Genomic DNA, 21,646 nt, shown 5'->3' with positions numbered 1-21,646 from the left:
GCGCCGAACGTGCCTGTTTGCCGGCCGCGTTACTAACTTTAGTCCCCGGCTTCTGCGGCCTAGTACCGGGCCTGCCAGTCAGGGGTAAGGGCGGCACGCTAGACTGGACGTCAGCGGTGAGGGCTGGAGCATACTTAGGTATCCTCCTCCCACCTCACTGAGCACTGCGGGGCACCAGATTCCCGCACTTTCTGAGGCACGCCCACGGCTCCCTCCTCCTCTGAGACGCTGGCAGCCATTGTTATCATCACTGCTGCCGGTGGAGAACCTCAGACCGAGCTCCACAGCTCTGGGAGGCCCAGGCAGGGAATCTGGTGGACACACAACCGCTGAGGGCGGTCGGTAAGCCGCACCGGTTACCAGGTGCTGGCCCCCCCCGGGTGCCGAAGTGTATATATATATATCCATATATTGTATACATTTGCTCTGTTCGGCCGCATTATTTGCTTTTGGCTATATACCCTCACTGATTGCTCTAAGAGGAGACAACAGCATGTCGTCCGCAAAAAGCAAGGGTGCCAAGGCACAGGCTTATTTTGCAACCTGTACCTCTTGTGCGGCTATGTTATCTGCAGGTTCCACCTACCCTCATTGTGTGCAATGCTCGGCCCCTGTGACACTCACTCAGCCGGAGCCTCAGCCACTGGTGGGACCCTCGGCCCAGGTAGAACCACCGGCTACCACTGTCCAGGTGGCAGGGACAGAGTTTGCAGTGTTGGCTGAGAAACTTTCTGAGTCACTTTCACAATCCATGGCTCAGTCTATGGATAGATGGTCTGCTAAGATACTAGAAGCTTTGCAGTCCAGACCGGTAACACAGGCCCCGGGCACTGTTGAATCATTGTCCCCAGGCCCCCCTCGGTCGGCGCAGCAAAGTGCTCCTGGGGTGACTCCTAGGTCCCACGGTGAGGACTCCGACACGGACCGCAGTCCCAGACCGGCTAAGCGGGCTCGCTGGGAGCTTCCCTCGACTTCATCACACGGCTCAGGGTCTCAGCATGAGGACTCTCTGGAGGATGAAGCGGAGGTGGCAGATCAGGGCTCTGATCCTGACGCTGCTCTCAATCTTGATACACCTGAAGGGGACGCCATAGTAAATGACCTTATAGCGTCCATCAACCAGGTGCTAGAACTTTCTCCTCCAACTCCACCGATTGAGGAGTCAGCTTCTCAGCAGGAGAAATTCCAATTTAGGTTTCCCAAACGTACACGGAGTGCGTTTTTCGATCACTCCAACTTCAGAGATACAGTCCAGAAACACCGAGCATTTCCGGACAAGCGCTTTACTAAGCGACTTAATGACACACGTTACCCCTTCCCCACTGACGTAGTTAAGGGTTGGGCTCAGTGTCCCAAGGTGGATCCTCCAGTCTCTAGACTGGCGGCTAGATCCTTAGTAGCAGTGGCAGATGGTTCATCGCTCAAAGATGCCACTGACAGGCAAATAGAGCTCCTGATGAAATCCATCTATGAAGCCATAGGCGCGTCTTTTGCTCCGGCATTCGCAGCCGTATGGGCACTCCAAGCTATCTCAACTTGTCTGTCTGAGATTAATGCAATCACACGTGCCTCTACTCCACAGGTTGGGTCTTTAACCTCTCAGGCGTCGGCTTTTTCGTCCTACGCCATGAACGCCGTCCTGGACTCTGCGAGCCATACAGCGGTAGCATCCGCCAATTCAGTGGCAGTTCGCAGGGCCATGTGGCTACGCGAATGGAAGGCAGACTCTGCTTCCAAGAAGTTCTTAACCGGTTTGCCATTTTCTGGCGACCGTCTGTTTGGCGAGCAATTGGAGGAAATTATTAAACAATCCAAGGGAAAGGACTCGTCCTTACCCCAGTCCAAACCAAACAGACCTCAGCAACGGAAGATACAACCGAGGTTTCGGTCCTTTCGGCCCTCAGCCAGGTCTCAATTCTCCACGTCCAACAGGCCACAGAAGGGTCAGAGGAACTCTGATTCATGGCGGTCTAAGTCACGTCCTAAAAAGACCGCCGGAGGAACCGCCCCCAAGGCGGCCTCATCATGACTTTCGGCCTCCCCAAACCGCATCCTCGGTCGGTGGCAGGCTCTCCCGCTTTTGCGACGCCTGGTTGCCACATGTCCAAGACCGATGGGTGAGAGACATTCTGTCTCACAGTTACAGGATAGAGCTCAGCTGTCGTCCTCCGACTCGTTTCTTCAGAACATCTCCGCCCCCAGAGCGAGCCGATGCTCTTTTTCAGGCGGTGAGCACTCTGAAGGCAGAAGGAGTGGTGATCCCTGTTCCCCTTCAAGAATGGGGTCGCGGTTTTTACTCCAACTTGTTTGTGGTGCCAAAAAAGGACGGATCATTCCGTCCCGTTCTGGACCTCAAATTGCTCAACAGACACGTGAAAACCAGACGGTTCCGGATGGAATCTCTCCGCTCCGTCATCGCCTCGATGTCCCAAGGAGACTTCCTAGCATCAATCGACATCAGGGATGCTTATCTCCACGTGCCGATTGCACCAGAGCATCAACGCTTCCTGCGTTTCGCAATTGGAGACGAACACCTTCAGTTCGTGGCACTGCCTTTCGGCCTGGCAACAGCCCCACGGGTCTTCACCAAGGTCATGGCAGCAGTGGTGGCAGTCCTACACTCTCAGGGACACTCGGTGATCCCTTACTTAGACGATCTTCTAGTCAAGGCACCCTCCCGAGTGGCATGCCAACACAGCCTGAACACTGTTCTGGAGACTCTCCAGAGGTTCGGGTGGATCATCAATTTCCCAAAGTCAAAATTGACACCGACCCAATCGCTAACTTACCTCGGGATGGAGTTTCATACTCTCTCAGCGATAGTGAAGCTCCCGCTGGACAAACAGCGTTCACTACAGACAGGGGTGCAATCTCTCCTTCGAGCCCAGTCACACCCCTTGAGGCGGCTCATGCACTTCCTAGGGAAGATGGTGGCAGCAATGGAGGCAGTTCCATTTGCGCAGTTTCATCTGCGTCCACTCCAATGGGACATTCTCCGCAAATGGGACAGGAGGTCGACGTCCCTCGACAGGAACGTCTCCCTTTCTCGGGCAGCCAAAGCCTCTCTTCAGTGGTGGCTTCTTCCCACTTCTCTGTCGAAAGGAAAATCCTTCCTGCCCCCATCCTGGGCTGTGGTCACGACGGACGCGAGTCTGTCAGGGTGGGGAGCGGTCTTCCTCCACCACAGGGCTCAGGGAACCTGGACTCAGACAGAGTCCTCCCTTCAGATCAATGTTCTGGAGATAAGGGCAGTGTATCTAGCCTTAAAGGCGTTCCAGCTGTGGCTGGAAGGCAGGCAGATCCGAATTCAGTCGGACAACGCCACGGCGGTGGCGTACATCAACCACCAGGGCGGCACACGCAGTCGTCAAGCCTTCCAAGAAGTTCGGCGGATTCTGCTGTGGGTGGAAGCCACAGCCTCCACCATCTCCGCAGTTCACATCCCGGGCGTAGAAAACTGGGAAGCAGACTTTCTCAGTCGCCAGGGCATGGACGCAGGGGAATGGTCTCTTCACCCGGACGTGTTTCAAGAGATCTGTTGCCGCTGGAGAACGCCGGACGTCGACCTAATGGCGTCCCGGCACAACAACAAGGTCCCGGCATTCATGGCACGGTCTCAAGATCACAGAGCCCTGGCGGCAGACGCATTAGTTCAGGATTGGTCGCAGTTTCGACTGCCTTATGTATTTCCCCCTCTGGCACTGCTGCCCAGAGTGTTACGCAAGATCAGGTCCGACTGCCGCCGCGCCATCCTCATCGCCCCAGACTGGCCGAGGAGGTCGTGGTACCCGGATCTGTGGCATCTCACGGTGGGTCAACCATGGGCACTACCAGACCGACCAGACTTGCTGTCTCAAGGGCCTTTTTTCCATCTGAATTCTGCGGCCCTCAACCTGACTGTGTGGCCATTGAGTCCTGGATCCTAGCGTCTTCAGGGTTATCTCAAGAGGTCATTGCCACTATGAGACAGGCCAGGAAACCAACGTCCGCCAAGATCTACCACAGGACGTGGAGGATCTTCTTATCCTGGTGCTCTGATCAGGGTTTTACTCCCTGGCCGTTTGCCTTGCCCACTTTTCTGTCTTTCCTTCAATCCGGAATGGACAAGGGTTTGTCTCTCGGCTCTCTCAAGGGACAGGTATCGGCGCTTTCCGTGTTTTTTCAAAAGCGTCTAGCCAGGCTTCCGCAGGTACGCACGTTCCTGCAGGGGGTTTGCCACATAGTCCCACCTTACAAGCGTCCGCTAGAACCCTGGGATCTTAACAGGGTGCTAACTGCTCTTCAGAAACCACCTTTCGAGCCGATGAGGGATGTTTCTCTTTCACGCCTTCGCAGAAGGTGGTCTTCCTAGTGGCAGTCACATCACTTCGGAGAGTGTCTGAGCTAGCAGCGCTGTCATGCAAAGCCCCCTTCCTGGTGTTTCACCAGGATAAGGTGGTTCTGCGTCCGGTCCCGGAATTTCTCCCTAAGGTGGTATCCCCTTTTCATCTCAATCAGGAGATCTCCTTACCTTCTTTTTGTCCCAATCCAGTTCACCAATGTGAAAAGGATTTGCACTTGTTAGATCTCGTGAGAGCACTCAGACTCTACATTTCTCGTACGGCGCCCCTGCGCCGTTCTGATGCGCTCTTTGTCCTTGTCGCTGGCCAGCGTAAGGGGTCGCAGGCTTCCAAGTCAACCTTGGCTCGGTGGATCAAGGAACCGATTCTTGAAGCCTACCGTTCTTCTGGGCTTCCGGTTCCTTCAGGGCTGAAAGCCCATTCTACCAGAGCCGTGGGTGCGTCCTGGGCATTGCGGCACCAGGCTACGGCTCAGCAGGTGTGTCAGGCGGCTACCTGGTCTAGTCTGCACACTTTCACGAAACACTATCAGGTGCATACCTATGCTTCGGCAGATGCCAGCCTAGGTAGGCGAGTCCTTTAGGCGGCGGTTGCCCACCTGTAGGAGGGGGCCGTTTTACGGCTCTTTTTATCGAGGTATTCTTTTACCCACCCAGGGACTGCTTTTGGACGTCCCAATTGTCTGGGTCTCCCAATGGAGCGACAAAGAAGAAGGGAATTTTGTTTACTTACCGTAAATTCCTTTTCTTCTAGCTCCTATTGGGAGACCCAGCACCCGCCCCTGTTCCCTTCGGGCTGTTGTTCTTTTGTGTACACATGTTATTCATGTTGAATTGTTCTTTGGTTCATGGTTTAGTTCTACGAACATCCTTCGGATTGAGTTTACCTTAGACCAATTTATAAGTTTCCTCCTTCCTGCTTTGGCACCAAAACTGATGGGCCTGTGATGCACGGGAGGGTGTATAGGCAGAGGGGAGGGGTTACACTTTTTAAAGTGTAATACTTTGTGTGGCCTCCGGAGGCAGAAGCTATACACCCCAATTGTCTGGGTCTCCCAATAGGAGCTAGAAGAAAAGGAATTTACAGTAAGTAAACAAAATTCCCTTCTTCTACCACTTATGAGATATCGGTGTACTCAGGAGGAATTGCACAATTCATTTTATGGTGCATTTTTCCCGATACCCTTGTGAAAATGCTAAATTTTATGGCTAAAGTAACATTTTTGTGTAAAAAAAAAAAAAAAAAAAAAAGTAAAATTTTCATTTTTTCCTTCCACATTGCTTTGGTTGCTGTAAAGCTCCTAAAGGGTTAATAAACTTCTTGGATGTTTTGAGCAGTGTGAGGGGTGCAGATTTTAGAATGGGGTCACTTTTGGGTATTTTCTGTCACCTAGGCCTCTCAAAGTCACTCCAAATATGATGTGATGTACCTAAAAAATTTTTTTTGTAAATTTTGTTGGAAAAATGAAAAATTGCTGATGAACTTTGAACCCTTCTAACTTCCTAACGGAAAAAAAATTTGTTTCGAAAATTACGTTGGTATAAAGTAGACAAGTGGAAAATGTTATACAGTAACTATTTTGTGTGACATATCTCACAGATTTATGGGCATAAAATTTCAAATTTTGAAAATTGCGAAATTTTCAAAATTTTCGCCAAATTTCCAAAATTTTCACAAATAAACGCAAAACATATCGTCCTAAATTTACCACTGACATGAAGCACAATATGTCACGAAAAAACAATCTCAGAATCACCAGGATCCGTTGAAGCGTTCCAGAGTTATAACCTGTCAAAGTGACATTTTTAGATTAAAACATACTTGGATGAAATGACAAACCAGATTCTGATTCATGCAGATTCCCTGTGAGGTAAGTTTTTTTTGTTTGTTTTGTTGTTTTGTTTTTTTTATATCATTCAATGTAGCTAGTTTAAGCTCTCGGACAACCTAAAAAAGAGGTTTGGGGGGGTGTCTGCATATTCTCACATTGACCAGGTTCAGACTGTGAAGAGATGCACCATTATGATACATGAATAGGTAACATTTACCTGTCTACTTATAGATTTGTAGGAGGAATAACCGAGACATAGAACAACACAGAATAGGAATACCGTATACAGTGTGTCCACTGCCTGTCCACCACCATTAACTTGAGAATGGCGGCAGCATGCACTACGCAGTGAAACCACCTATAGCCCCACCTGGTGGAAAACAACAGAGTTAGCATTTTTATCTCGAAAACTGAATGAGATAGAGAAAAAAGGTGAATTACAAAGTTGTAGGGCATCATCAATTCAATACGAATCGACACTTTGCATACAGAAATGCTATGATTAGAACATGTAAAATTCACAAGGCTGCGGACATGAAGCGATGCCTCATGGAGACCTTCCTACAAGTCATTGGGTATGGTGGCTGCATGGAGTGGCCTCCACACTCACCTGACCTGACCCCATTGGACTTCTTTCTGTGAGGTCACATCAAACAGCAGGTGTATGCGACCCCTCCACCAATATTGCAGGACCTAAGACAACGTATTATAGATGCTTGTGCAAACGTGTCACCTACCATATTGCACAACGTGCAGCAAGATACAGTATGCTGTCCAGTGTCCAGATGTGTATTGCAGCTGATGGTGGACACTTTGAGCATCAAAGTTAAATGAGCGCCAACATTCAATGTTTTGGGGGGGTCATGGGTTTCATATCATAGCATTTCTGTATGCAAGGGGTCGATTCATATTGAATTGATGATGCCCTACAATTTTTAAATTTGCTTTTTTTTTTCTCTATCTTGTTCCGTTTTTGAGATAAAAATGCTAACTCCATTGTTTTCCACCAGGTGGCACTATAGGTGGTTTTCATTGCGTAGCGCATGGCTACTTTACTATACCTAGACACCACTTCTATGCCTATAGCTGCCACCGTTCTCAAGTTAATGGCGGTGGACTGAATATGGGTGGACACACTGTATAACCCAAGTTTTTCAGCCCTTTTTTTTTTTTTTTTTTATGCTGAAAACTCCTCTCTCGGCTTATACTCAGGAGAGGTTCCCACAAAAAATTGTGTTCTGCAGTGTCTTTTTACCTGCATCTTGCAGACCACAAGTACATAGACACCTGGGTGATCGCGTCCGGTGTGCGGGGCCACCGCTGTCATCATCGCTTTACTGCAGTTGAGTGGCTTGCAGCACCGCCTGCAGTCTGCTAGAAGCATGTAAGAGGCAGGAATGGAGGACAGGTGAGAATTTTTTTTGTGTATGTGAACAACGGCATAATAGGGAACAAGAAGGGAACCAGAATGAGGACATTACTACAGGATGGGGCACATTAATACAGAATGGGGTACATTACTAGAAGGGGGCTAGGATCAGGCATTACTACAAGATGGACCAGGTTTGGGTCACATTACTACAAGGTGGGACAAGGATGGGCACATTACTACAGGATGGGGCATTACTACAAGATGGACCATGCTGGGCTGATTACTACAAGGGGGGACAAGAATGAGTCAATTACTACAAGGAGGGGACAAGGATGGGGTACATTACTCCATGTCACAAGGATGGGCACATTAGTACAGGGTTGGGCACATTACTACAAGGGGGGACAAGGATGGGTCACATTACTACAAGGATGGGGCACATTACTACAAGGGGACCAGGGTGGAGCATTACTACAAGATGGACCATGCTGGGCTCATTACTACAGGGGGAGGGGACAAGGATGGAGCACATTACTACAAGAGGGTCACAAGGATGGGGCACATTACTACAGGATGCGGCACATTACTACAAGGGGAGGACCAGGATGGGGTACATTACTACAGGTCACAAGGATAGGCACATTACTACAAGAGGGGGACAAGCATGAGGCACATTACATTTTATTGGTAACTATTTTTGTTTTTGAAATATACCAGTAGCTGCTGCATTTCCCAACCTAAGCTTATACTCGAGTCAAGTTTTCCCAGTTTTTGTGGTAACATTAGGCGCCTCGACTTATACTCGGGTCGGCTTATATTCGAGTATATTCAATAATTACTTTTTGGCTTTAATCCCAGTTTTGGCTGGAGGTGGGAAAGTCTTGCTAAAATTACATTGTGTGTGAATAAAGCCCAATATGGTGTGAAAATCACCTTGGTTTGAATAGAGGCTTGGACAGATTTTCTGCTTGTCCTCCTTGCTGAGAAGCCTCCGTGTCTGTATAATCACATATTGCTCTTGGGCCCTTCCTTAATGGGAACGCTGATCTGTTTGCTGCTGATAAATAATTACACGCTATCTCTTCACCATAGAGCAAAGTACGAACTGCAGCAGCCAAGAAATCGAGGGCACACAATAGGGGCAATGCAGCAACACAGCCACACGGAAAGAGGAGTTTGTAATCTAATCCAATCCCACCTCTCCCCGTCCAATGACCCCTTGGGAAATTAAACTAATACCGTATTTTCCGGGGTATAAGACGACTGGGCATATAAGACGACCCCCAACTTTTCCAGTTAAATGTCTCCATTGTTTAGTAATGTCCCCTGCTGTAATGAGCCCATTATTTAGTTATGTCCTCCTGCTAGTTCCCTTCTTGTCCCCTATTCTGCTGTTCTTTACACAGAATAAAAGCTATTCACACCTGTCCTCCGTGCCTGTGCTGCCTCCAGCTGCTTCTTGCAGTCCGCAGGCACACAGACCCCTCCTTGATAGTGTCCAGTGTATGGAGCAGCCACTGCAGGATGTTATGGCTTTACTGCAGTTAAATGCTTTACGGCGCCACAAAGCATTCAACTGCAGTAAAATGCTGACAGCAGTGGTGGCGGCCCTGTGTATTGGACGCGATCGTGGAGGGGTCTATGTGCCTGCGATCCACAAGAAGCACTCCTCCATGATAGTGTCCTGTACACGGGGCCGCTGCTGTCAGCACTTTACTGCAGTTGAATGCTTTGTGGCGCCGTAAAGCATTTAACTGCAGTAAAGCCATGACAACATCCTGCAGTGGCCACTCCGTGCAGCGGACGCTATCACGGAGGGGTCTGTATGCCTGCGGACTGCAAGAAAACCGCTGGAGGCACCGCAGGCACGGAGGACTGGTGAGAATATCTTTTATTGTGTGTAAACAACGGCAGTAAAGCCATGACGACATCGTGCACCGCCGTATAAGACGACCCCCCACATTTGAGAAGGTTTTCAGGGGTTAAAAAGTCGTCTTATATGCCGGAAAATACGGTAATAACATCATTGGTTGCAGTGGGCACTTACTCAACTCTTCCCTTGCACATTTTTTGGTATATTTCTCCATTGTTCTAATGGCTTCAGCTCCATCATTTATTAAAGCAGGAGAAGACTATTTTAGGGAGTGCGGCAAAAAACCCTCTAATCCTGTATTCTCACCTCAGTTCTGACTGCATCAGTTTCCTGTTGGATTTCTGGTGTTTGTGTCACAGATTACTGTTGGGTTGTGGCACGCTAGTGGCTATGTTGGCCCTGTATGACAACTGACCGCTTACTATAACATACCTGGATTTATATCATACCTGGATTTATATAGACGGCGGCAGTGCTGAAGTGAAGTGGAAACTTTGAATGTTCTCATAATACAAAGTGTTGTTGGCTATTCCAGTAATTGCTGAATATGCTGGACAATTCATATTGGCTCCTTTTATAAATACCATTACGCCATTCTCCAAAAGACCCGATGGACGTGTGTGAGCGTAATCATGAAGAAGAACATCTCCTCTGCATTGACATAGTAGTTAAAGGGGTCCAGCTTGTAAAGATCCAGGGCTTTTCCTTTGTGTAAGCCATCCATGTTCCCTCAATGAGGGTCCAACTAGCTGCAGGTTTTGTTACGCTCCTTGAGAAAGCTACCGCGAAACACGTGTCGGAGTGTGAGGGTCACGGCAGGACAATACTTTCAGGTGATGTAATTCAGTATTTTCACTTTTACTTGTACCTATTATGCCAACTTGTTGATTGGAACGGCACTTGTTCCCTTTCATCGTCCTGACCCAGCTGCCTGTGCATGGTATGTACTGTGTTTTGTGACTACATTTTCTTATTCCCCCTACTCTGTTGGTGAATTTCACATTATCTAGCTCCATTTTTGTGATGGTTGCCCCGTCAAGGGGTGGGACTTGCACTAGCAGGATCCTGGTGGGTGCCATACACTGGTAGTTTTCAGGTTGGGACTATGGAGGGGTAACATCTGATTAAATTTTGCTGTCTATGGAACATGTTGTTGTTGCGCTCTGATAAAGTTCTGCACATGGCGATTTTTTACACACATGTACTGCTTTTTTAGTGGTGATCCACTTATATGGCAAATTAATTATTTATTATAACTAATGTGCAGTACCTGTCTATGGGTTGCAGCAACGCATTCGGTTTTCCTTCATATAATCTAAAATTTTGTTGGCACAGGTGTATACTCTTCAACCTGTAAAGAATAGTCTTATCCTATTTTTCCTGTCCGTGTCCCTCCCTGTATTCGGTGCTTTTTGCTTGTTTTTAAATATTTAAAGAATATTAATAAAGGTGTTTTTTTACTGTCTGTTTGTGTCACTCCTTCAATATGGGCATCCATTGATGTCCTTGGTTGTATCAGGTTTTGTTACCTACAACAATTGAGCCTCATGCTTTGAATTGATCCAGAGGAAAGTGAAAAGTCTTAAAGGAAACCTCTTATCGGATAAGCTGCACATATCATGGGCTATACTTTGTGCATACTTCGATTAAGTATACAACAATCACTCAGTAAAATGCACTTTTTAATAAATTTGTATTTTTTCTTATAGGTCTTGATAGTAACCAGCTGAAACCTGCCAAGGATTGCACACCCATTGAGTACCCCAAACCTGACGGCAAGATTAGTTTTGATCTCCTTTCATCTGTGGCTCTAAGCGGTACTAACCATGAACATGACCAGCCTGCACATCTAACATTACAAGATGATAGTATACCAGTCAACAAGAACCTGGCTATATACGATGGCCCAGAGCAGAGATTCTGCCCGGCAGGTGTGTGCCAATGAGATTGCTTATCCATGCGTCCTGTACACGCTTTTTTTTTTTTTTTTCCTCCTTCTCGACTGCATCATACATGGATGTATAGTAATCATTTCAGTAAAGAAACTACTGGTCTGTACATTTGGACAGTCTTGTTTTTTTATTTGCTTGGTGGGGTGGTGTTGGGCCCCCACTGATTTCATATTGATGACGAAGGTTCCTTTCACTTTGCGTTTCAGTGGCTCCGTCGGGGCATACGTCCGAAATCCCTCTCCTTCCTCCCACAAAACGAGTTTCGGACGTATGTGCCGACAGGGCCATTGAGTATAATGGAGCAGACAGCTTATGCTCTGTCTTGCACCATTTTCGGGTGTGTACGCTTTTTGCAGGCGGACACCCGAACGTAGTCTGCTGCGTCTGGGCATCTGCCTTCAGAAAGCATATAGCCCCGAAAATGGTGCGAGACAGAGCATACACTTGCTCTGTCTGCTCCATTATACTCAATGGCCCTGTTTGCGCATACGTCCGAAACTCGTTTTGTGGGGGGAGGGGCCGGATTTCTGACGTATGCCCCGATGGAGCCACTGAAACGCAGTGTGAAAGGAGCCTTACTCTAAGGGCCACAATTATTCCCTGTAAGGGGAATCTGTCACCACCCTTTAGGCTGCCTACTCTATTACGCTGATTACTAGTGGTCTTCCTGACCTGAAATTTGGGGGAAATGTACTTATGACTTGCCATCCACACAATGGACATGAGAGCAGAGTCCCTGCTTGCACATGAGCTATAGGCATGCTCTGATGGACAGCTTTTTCCTAATGTACTAAAAGTTAAGCAGTCAATCTTAATGAAGACAACCTTTTGGACCCCTGTGAATGGAGTGGTTAATTTTTATTTTGGTTCGATTGATATTTTGCAATACCAAAATAAACATCAGTCTGTCTGTACTTCTCAGGCTGAAATGTTATATTCCTGAAGGTTTAGTGATAAATTGTACCTTGCTCTTGTTTCAGGTGTCTATGAATATGTTCCACTGGAATCCGGTGATGGGTCACGGTTACAAATCAATGCTCAGAACTGTGTGCACTGTAAGACCTGTGATATTAAAGATCCAAGTCAGAATATCAACTGGGTTGTGCCTGAAGGTGGCGGCGGACCGGCCTACAATGGAATGTGAGCGACCCACCCTGGACAGCAGTATTTCTTTAACCAGTAACTAAATGGTACCAATCACTGACACCAGAATGGTTCTAGAAAATTAATTTCAGTTGAAGACTGTGGATTTCCACCATTGCTTGTGGAATGACACCAACACTAATGTAGAACAGGCGTCTGGTTTCTGCTTTGGAAGATGGTTGATTGTGCCAGTATGTTGCCTTATTGTATTGGTGGGATTGAAGACTACAGTGAGGCATGCTCAACACCAGCCATGGACAATGCCTTACTTATTCATAGAATGTGCAAGGAAAGTTTTCTATGTTCCACATTTTGATGCTTAAAAAAAAAAGACATTTTTGAAAAAAAAAAAAAACTCTCCATGTTTTGCCTTCCTTTCACTAAACTCCATTTAGTTCCGACAGCACAGCTTTTAGTGTAGATTTAGTTCTGCAGCTTACATGCGCTCATTATCTTCAGCACAGCATGGTGTAGTGTCCTTATTTTAAGACACATGCCCTAGTGAAATGATCTTCAATGTTCCCTAAAGGAAGGTACCTTATACCCCTATAGTTTTTATTCTGCTTGTGATGTTTTTCTTAATTCTATTTTCCATACGCGACCATCTTGTCTGAGCTAATATAATCAGTATTTAGAGCCACACAGGCAATAGGAAACCAAAGATGGATATCAGCACCTATTCTCTTAACCCCTTCAGCCCCCGGACACTTTTTGTTTTTGCGTTTTTGTTTTCTGCTCCTTTTCTTCCGAGAGCCGTAACTTTTTTATTATTCCGTCAATCTTGCCATATGAGGGCTTGTTTTTTGCGGGACGAGTTGTACTTTTAAATGAAACCATAGGTTTTACCATATATTGTACTGGAAAACAGCAAAAAAATTCCAAGTGTGGAAAAACTGCAAAAAAAGTGTGCTCGCACAATAGTGTTTGGGATGTTTTATTCACCGTGTTCACTATATGGTAAAACTGATGTATCTATGTGATGCCTCAGGTCGGTGCGAGTTTGTAGACACCAAACATGTATAGGTTTACTTGTATCTAAGGGGGTTAATAAAAAAATTCACAAGTTTGTCCAATAAGTGGCGTACGTTTCGCGCCATTTTCCGAAACACGTAGCGTTCTCATTTTTCGGGATCTATGGCTCAGTGACGGCTTATTTTATTCTATATTGGCTAAATTTTACTTCAGAGCACCATCCCACACGGTTGAGCCGGGCTTACTCTTTATTGGCTTATTTTTTGCGTCACGAGCTTTTAATGGTACCATTTTTGCGCAGATGCTATGTTTTGATCGCCTGTTATTGCATTTTGCGTAAAACATGCCGCGACCAAAAAACGTAATTTTGCCGTTTGGAATTTTTTTCCCACTATGCCGTTTACCAATCAGATTAATTGATTTTATATTTTGATCGATCGGGCATTTCTGAACGCGGCGATACCAAATATGTGTATTTATTTATTTTTTAACCCTTTAATTTTCAATGGGGTGAAAGGGGGGTGATTTGAACTTTTAGGTTTTTTTTTTTTTTTTTTTATTTTTTAAAACTTTTTTTTACTTTTTTTTTTTATTTTACTAGTCCCCCTAGGGCGCTATAGCGATCAGCAATCCGATCGCTCTTATCTATCTGCTGATCACAGCTATACAGCTGTAAACAGCAGATTCAGTCACTTCCGGTTTCCCTCTGCTCCGTGCCGAGGAAAAACGAAAATGAAACTTCGTAGCTGCAGGCGTCATCACATGACCCTGTGCTACGATGGCAACCACCGAACGTCACGTGATCACTCACATGACTTCCGATGGGGGCGGCGGTAAGTAAAAAACATGGCCGCGCGCATATAGATCTCGCTGCCAGACTTTGGCAGCGAGATTTAAGGGGTTAAATGTTGCGAGTGGAAGCGATTCCACTCGCAACATGCAGGCACACATGTCAGCTGTTGAAAACAGCTGATATGTGTACCGAGCGCCGCCGCCTGCCCGCGGTAAGGGGCGGGGCTTAACGGGACACGATCGGGGTTAAAAAGAAGTTGTCCGACCATTAACGCCAACATTTTGGGGGTTTTTTTACGCTAATCTATGCAGTATTGTCATCAAAAACACCGCTACGTTTTGTTTTTTTTTGTTTCTAACTTTGTTCCTCTTGAATTATCACTTTATTCTCATTGTCTCTCCAGTAAAGGAGACAAACTCTAGCACAGCGCCACCTATTGGAAGTAGCGATCCTAAAAGTCACAAGTGGATTTTTGACAATCCTTTGCAATATGACTCAGGATATATAAGCCAGATCAGAATCCCAATTTGCAGACACGGTGTTTCGGGGTGCTTGCCCCTCGTCAGTGCAAAGTATGGGGGTGTCTGATCTGGCTCATGAGAAAGCTATGTGGGGACCACGGGGGAACACTATTCTCCTTAAGGAGACTTTGCAAGCCAGTCTGGCTGCCAGGTAAGGGGACTTATAGCTGCAATGCCCCTAAAATTCCACGGGGGAACACTATTCTCCTTAAGGAGACTTTGCAAGCCAGTCTGGCTGCCAGGTAAGGGGACTTATAGCTGCAATGCCCCTCTGGGAAATATTCAAATTGTCTCCCCACTTTATTCTCTGCACCCACTTTATTTACTTGCAACTCAACCAAACTTGACATCTTCCTGTTCTTGATTGCCGAACTCAGTCAGAGCTGGCACCACCCGCCCTCAATGTCCAGCCCTGCCTCCTGCCCGCCCTCTACACACTCATTGACTGTCAGTATTGTGCCCAGCACTGACCTCTCATCACTCCAGCCTTGGAAATAACATGAAAGATCCTGCTTCTCTCATCTGTGCAGCACAATCACCTCACATCACATTCACAATGGTGACAAAGCTGTGTGTGTGTGTGTGTGTGTGTGTGTGTGTTTTTCTATATACACACACACACACACACATACACAGCCATGTTTTTCAGCCCTAATTTTATTGCTGAAAATGCCCCCCTCGGCTTAAACTCGAGTGAGGGTCCCACAAAAAATTACTCTCACCTGTTTTCCATTCCCACGATGTCCTCTTACAAGGCCTTGCGAAAGTATTCGGCTCCATTGAATTTTTCAACCTTTTCTCACATTTCAGGCTTCAAACATAAAGATTAAAAATTTTAATGTTATGGTGAAGAATCAACAACAAGTGGGACACAATTGTGAAGGTGAACGAAATTTATTGCCTATTTTAAACTTTTAAAAAAAAATAAATAAAAAGAAAAGTGGGGCGTGCAATGTTATTCGTCCCTTTTTACTTTCAGTGCAGCAAACTCACTCCAGAAATTCATTGAGGATCTCTAAATGATCCAATGTTGTCCTAAATGACTGATGATGATAAATAGAAGTCACCTGTGTGTAATCAAGTCTCTGTATAAATGCACCTGCTCTGTGATAGTCTCAGTGTTCTGTTTAAAGCGCAGATAGCATCATAAAGACCAAGGAACACAACAGGCAGGTCCGTGTTGCTGTTGTGGAGAGGTTTAAAGCCAGATTTGGTTACAAAAAGATTTCCAAAACGTTAAACATCCCAAGGAACACTGTGCAAGCGATCATATTGAAATGGAAGGAGTATCATACCACTGCAAATCTACCAAGACCCGGCCGTCCATCCAAACGTTCATCTCAAACAAGGAGAAGACTGATCAGAGATGCAGCCAAGAGGCCCATGATCACTCTGGATGAACTGCAGAGATCTACAGCTGAGGTGGGAGAGTCTGTCCATAGGACAACAATCGGTCGTACGCTGCACAAATCTGGCCTTTATGGAAGAGTGGCAAGGAAAAAGCCACCTCTCAAAGATATCCATAAAAAGTGTTGTTTAAAGTTTGCCACAAACCACCTGGGAGACACACCAAACATGTAACAAGAAGATGCTGTGGTCAGTTGAAGCCAAAATTAAACTATTTGGGCACAATGCCAAACGATATGTTTGGCGTAAAAGCAAAACCGCTCATCACCCTGAACACACCATCCCCACTGTAAAACATAGTGGTGGCAGCATCATGGTTTGGGCCTGCTTTTCTTCAGCAGAGACAGGGAAGATGGTTAAAATGGATGGTAAGATGGATGGAGCCATATACAGGACCACTTTTGAAGAAAACCTGTTGGAGTCTGCAAAAGACCTGAGACTGGGACGGAGATTTGTCTTCCAACAAGACAATGAACCCAGACATAAAGCAAAATCTACAATGGAATCGTTCACAAACGTATCCAGGTGTTAGAATGGCCAAGTCAAAGTCCAGACCTGAATCCAATCGAGAATCTGTGGAAAACCTGAAAACTGCTGTTCACAAACGCTCTCCATCCAACCTCAATCAGCTCGAGTTATTTGTAAAGGAAGAATGGGCAAGAATTTCACTCTCTCGATGAGCAAAACTGATAGACACATACCCCAAGCGACTTGCAGCTGTAATCGCAGCAAAAGGTGGCGCTACAAAGTATTATCTTAAAAGGGAAGAATAATATTGCATGCCTTTTCAGTTATTGATTTTTTTAAAAAAGTTTAAAATAAGCAATAAATTTCGTTCAACTTCACATTTGTGACTCGCTTGTTGTTGATTCTTCACCATAACATTAAAAATGTTATGTTTATGTTTGAAGCCTGAAATATGGGAAAAGGTTGAACAATTCAAGGGAGCTGAATACTTTCGCAAGGCACTGTACCACCTTCTTGCAGACCGCAGGCACAGACCCCTTGGTGATCGCGGCCAGTGCAGGGGCTGCCACTGTTGTCGTCAGTGCATTACTTAACTTGAATGATTTGTGACGCTGCAAACACACACACACAAACGGGCCAATATGGGCACATTACTACAGGGCAAAATATGGGCACATATATAATGTAGTAATTTGATCATCCTTGTCCCCATCCTATAGTAATGCTACCCATCCTTGTGCCCATCCTGTAGTATTGTACCCAACCTTCTGCTCATCCTGTAGTATTGTGCTCTTTCCTTGGGATCCTTTTGTAGTAATGCTCCATCCTGTAGAATTGTCCCCTATTTGTGCTATTCTTCACTCATACAAAATAAAACATAGACAAATTCTTCTCACCTGTCCTCCGTTTCCTCAGTGTCCTGCCCGTTTCCTACTTCTTGCGGCCTGTGACCCCCCTTGATGATTGCGGCTGGTGCCGCTGACAGAGCTTTATATCAGATGAGAGATTTCTGGCGGCTGTGCAGGGACAATCTCTCTGTACAGCTACTCCAATGATCAGCTGCTGGCCTCTGATTGAATGGTGACTGATCATTGGAGTAGCTGAATAAAAAGCTTGCATCTGTGCAGCACCCGGAAATCGGTCATCTGGATAAAAGCGCTGTGCGGGCCCCCCAGCACAGCCAGCGCTCATCAAGGGGTCCACGGGCCTGCGGGCCGCAAGAAGCATCAGGGGCCGCGTCTTTGAGACCACTATCCTACGGAATATGTGGGAGTGTGCTGGGGAAGGGGACTCTGACACAAATCTCCAAGATTGTCCAAACTTTTGCATCAGTCCAGTTTCCTTTTTGTAATTTTTAAAATGTAAAAGATTGAAAATATATATATATATATAGTTGGGTTTTTTTTAACTTTATGCCTTTTAGCGCTCATTTAATCTTCAACTTGCTTAACTGTTCACAATAACAGTAATTTTGACCAGGGTTGCCCAAACTTTTACAAGCCATTGTAATAAAGAAGCACTCCCATCAAAATGTGTATCCTCTTAATATATAGCAATCATCATATTATATAGTACTTTGTACTTACAATTGCTCGTTTCTACCCAGTTAATTCTCTTTTCTCTTCTGAAGGTAGAGACCGCAAGTCTTTTTTTTTTTTTTTTTTTCTCCCTTGCATGAATTGTTCACCTCTTAAACTCCTGATTCAGCTGCTCTGCTCCTCCCCCTGCTATTGACTTTTGCAGTGATCATGCAGGGAAAATTCTTACTGTTTCAACAAAGAGCTTAGAAGAATTCATCTAGTCTGTTTTTAATCACATGATGTCAACATAGACAATGGAAAAGAGAAGAATTAACTGGTTAGAAGGCCAAAATAAACAATCTTTAAGTCCACAGTGCTATATAATATAACTGCAAGAAATTAAGATAAAAATTTTGATGGGAGTTCTTAACGCCTTCACAACAAAGGACGTGTATATACATATCTGTAGCTATGTCTGTCCCTTTAATGCGGGCTTGCATTATTCCTCGCACATGTCTGTGGTGCAGTCCAGTCCGACGAGTGTCGCTGCTCTTGGTCCGGTGCCTCCTCCATCTTGTGCGATCACAGTCCTCCTTGCTAAGCCCAAGGTTCATAATGTGTCCTGTCTGTCCCTGTGATGGGACATCGGGGAAATTATAGCCCAATTTGCTCCCGCCCTTACAAAGGCAGTCCAAAGCTATGTAGGAGTCCCTGCTCTGTCCCTCAGTCCGATGCATTTCTTTCCTTTTGCATCCTTCAAGAGACTTGTCGCTCATAGAGGAAAAAAAGAACAAACTTCTAATGTTTTGAATTGAGACCCTCTTGTCTAAGCAGTTACTGTTCAGCTCACAGGAGGAGGAGGAGGAGGAAGATTATCTGACTTCTACCCAGCTTATGTACGAATTTCCTTGATGCCTGGGTCCTGTCAGTGATTGTATTCTTTAGCACTAAAAAGGGGAATTTTGTTTACTTACCGTAAATTCCTTTTCTTCTAGCTCCTATTGGGAGACCCAGACAATTGGGTGTATAGCTTCTGCCTCTGGAGGCCACACAAAGTATTACACTTTTAAAAAAGTGTAACCCCTCCCCTCTGCCTATACACCCTCCCGTGAACCACGGGCTCCTCAGTTTGGTGCAAAAGCAGGAAGGAGAAAACTTATAAATGGTCTAGAGCAAATTCAATCCGAAGGATGTTCGGAGAACTGAAGACCATGAACCAAAAGAAAAAATCAACATCAACAACATGTGTACACAAAAGAACAACCAGCCCGAAGGGCACAGGGGCGGGTGCTGGGTCTCCCAATAGGAGCTAGAAGAAAAGGAATTTACGGTAAGTAAACAAAATTCCCCTTTTCTTTGTCGCTCCATTGGGAGACCCAGACAATTGGGACGTCCAAGAGCAGTCCCTGGGTGGGTAAACCAATACCCCAATAGAAAGAGCCGGAAACGGCCCCCTCTTACAGGTGAGCAACCGCCGCCTGGAGGACTCGCCTACCTAGACTGGCGTCTGCCGAGGCATAGGTATGCACTTGATAGTGCTTCGTGAAAGTATGCAGGCTAGACCACGTAGCCGCCTGACACCCTGCTGAGCCGTCGCCCGGTGCCGCAATGCCCAGGACGCACCTACGGCTCTGGTAGAATGGGCTTTCAACCCTGAAGGGGGCGGAAGCTCAGAAGTACGGTAAGCCTCGAGAATCGGCTCCTTGATCCACCTAGCCAAGGTGGACTTGGAGGCCTGAGAGCCCTTACGCTGGCCAGCGACAAGGACAAAGAGCGCGTCTGAACGGCGCAGGGGCGCCGTGCGAGACACGTAGATCCGGAGTGCTCTCACTAGATCCAAAGAGAGCAAATCCTTCTCACACTGGTGAATTGGAATAGGGCAAAAGGAAGGCAAGGAGATATCCTGATTTAGATGAAAAAGGGGATACCACCTTAGAGAGAAATTCCGGGACAGGACGCAGAACCACCTTATCCTGGTGGAAAACCAGGAAAGGAGATTTGCATGACAGCGCTGCAAGCTCCGACACTCTCCGAAGTGATGCGACTGCAACCATGAAGGCCACCTTCTGAGAAAGACGGGAGAGAGGGACATCCCGCAACGGCTCAAAAGGCGGCTTTTGAAGAGCCTTCAGGACCCTGTTAAAAACCCAAGGTTCCAACAGACGTTGTAAGGTGGGACCATGTGGCAAACCCCCTGCAGGAACGTGCGGACCTGCGGAAGTCTGGCTAGTCGCGTTTGAAAAAACACGGAGAGCGCCGACACTTGGCCCTTGAGAGAGCCGAGGGACAAACCCATATCCATTCCAAATTGTAGGAATGAAAGAAATGTGGGTAAGGCAAACGGCCATGGAGAAAAACAGTTATCAGAGTACCAGGATAAGAAGATTTGCCAAGTCCTGTGATAGATCTTGGCGGACGTTGGGTTCCTGGCTTGTCTCATGGTGGCAATTACATCCTGAGATAACCCTGAAGACGCTAGGAGCCAGGACTCAATGGCCACACAGTCAGGTTGAGGACCACAGAATTCAGATGGAAAAACGGGCCTTGGGACAGCAAGTCTGGGCGGTCTGGAAGTGCCCACGGTTGACCCACCGTGAGATGCCACAGATCCGGATACCACGACCGCCTCGGCCAGTCTGGAGCGACGAGAATGGCGCGACGGCAGTCGGCCCTGATTTTGCGTAGTACCCTGGGCAGCATCGCCAGAGGGGGAAACACATATGGCAGTCGAAACTGCGACCAATCTTGGACCAAAGCGTCCGTGGCCAGAGCTCTGTGATCCTGGGACCGTGCCATGAACGCCGGGACCTAGTTGTTGTGTCGTGACGCCATGAGATCGACGTCCGGCGTTCCCCAGCGGCGGCAGATCCCTCGAAACACGACTGGGTGAAGAGACCATTCCCCCGCGTCCATGCCCTGACGACTGAGAAAATCTGCTTCCCAGTTTTCTACGCCCGGGATGTGAACTGCGGAGATGGTGGAGTCTGTGTTTTCCACCCACTGCAGAATCCGCCGGACTTCCTGGAAGGCTTGACGACTGCGAGTGCCGCCTTGGTGGTTGATGTAGGCGACGGCAGTGGCGTTGTCCGACTGGATTCGGATCTGCCTGCCCTCCAGCGACCGATGGAAAGCCGATAGGGCTAGATATACTGCCCTTATCTCCAGGATATTGATCTGAAGGGATGATTCTATTGGAGTCCAGGTTCCTTGAGCCCTGTGGTGGAGAAAGGATTGGGTCTTGGCGGAGGGACGAAAGGACCGAAACCTCGATTGGATCTTCCTCTGCTGAGATTTCTTAGGCTTGGACTGGGGTAAGGAGGAGTCCTTTCCCGAGGATTCCTTAATAATCTCATCCAACCGTTCGCCAAACAAACGGTCGCCAGAAAAAGGCAAACCAGTTAAGAACCTTTTGGAAGCAGAGTCTGCTTTCCATTCGCGCAGCCACATGGCCCTG

At 46.9% G+C, this 21,646-nt stretch overlaps 1 protein-coding gene across 1 annotated transcript in view; it reads left to right on the top strand.

Moving 5' to 3' along the window:
• The window catches only part of ETFDH (electron transfer flavoprotein dehydrogenase), a 99,197-nt gene extending 85,943 nt beyond the window's left edge, over positions 1-13,254 (top strand). The window contains exons 12-13 of the mRNA XM_075347525.1: positions 11,126-11,347; positions 12,349-13,254. Of these exons, the coding sequence (XP_075203640.1) occupies positions 11,126-11,347; positions 12,349-12,512 (386 nt within the window). The 3' untranslated portion in view covers positions 12,513-13,254. The remainder of the gene's footprint in view (positions 1-11,125; positions 11,348-12,348) is intronic.
• Positions 13,255-21,646: the final 8,392 nt, after the last annotated feature.

The sequence above is a fragment of the Anomaloglossus baeobatrachus genome, chromosome 1 (assembly GCF_048569485.1).
Source record: "Anomaloglossus baeobatrachus isolate aAnoBae1 chromosome 1, aAnoBae1.hap1, whole genome shotgun sequence".
Classification (NCBI taxonomy): Eukaryota; Metazoa; Chordata; class Amphibia; order Anura; family Aromobatidae; genus Anomaloglossus; species Anomaloglossus baeobatrachus.
This window is presented reverse-complemented; position numbering and strand designations above follow the sequence as displayed.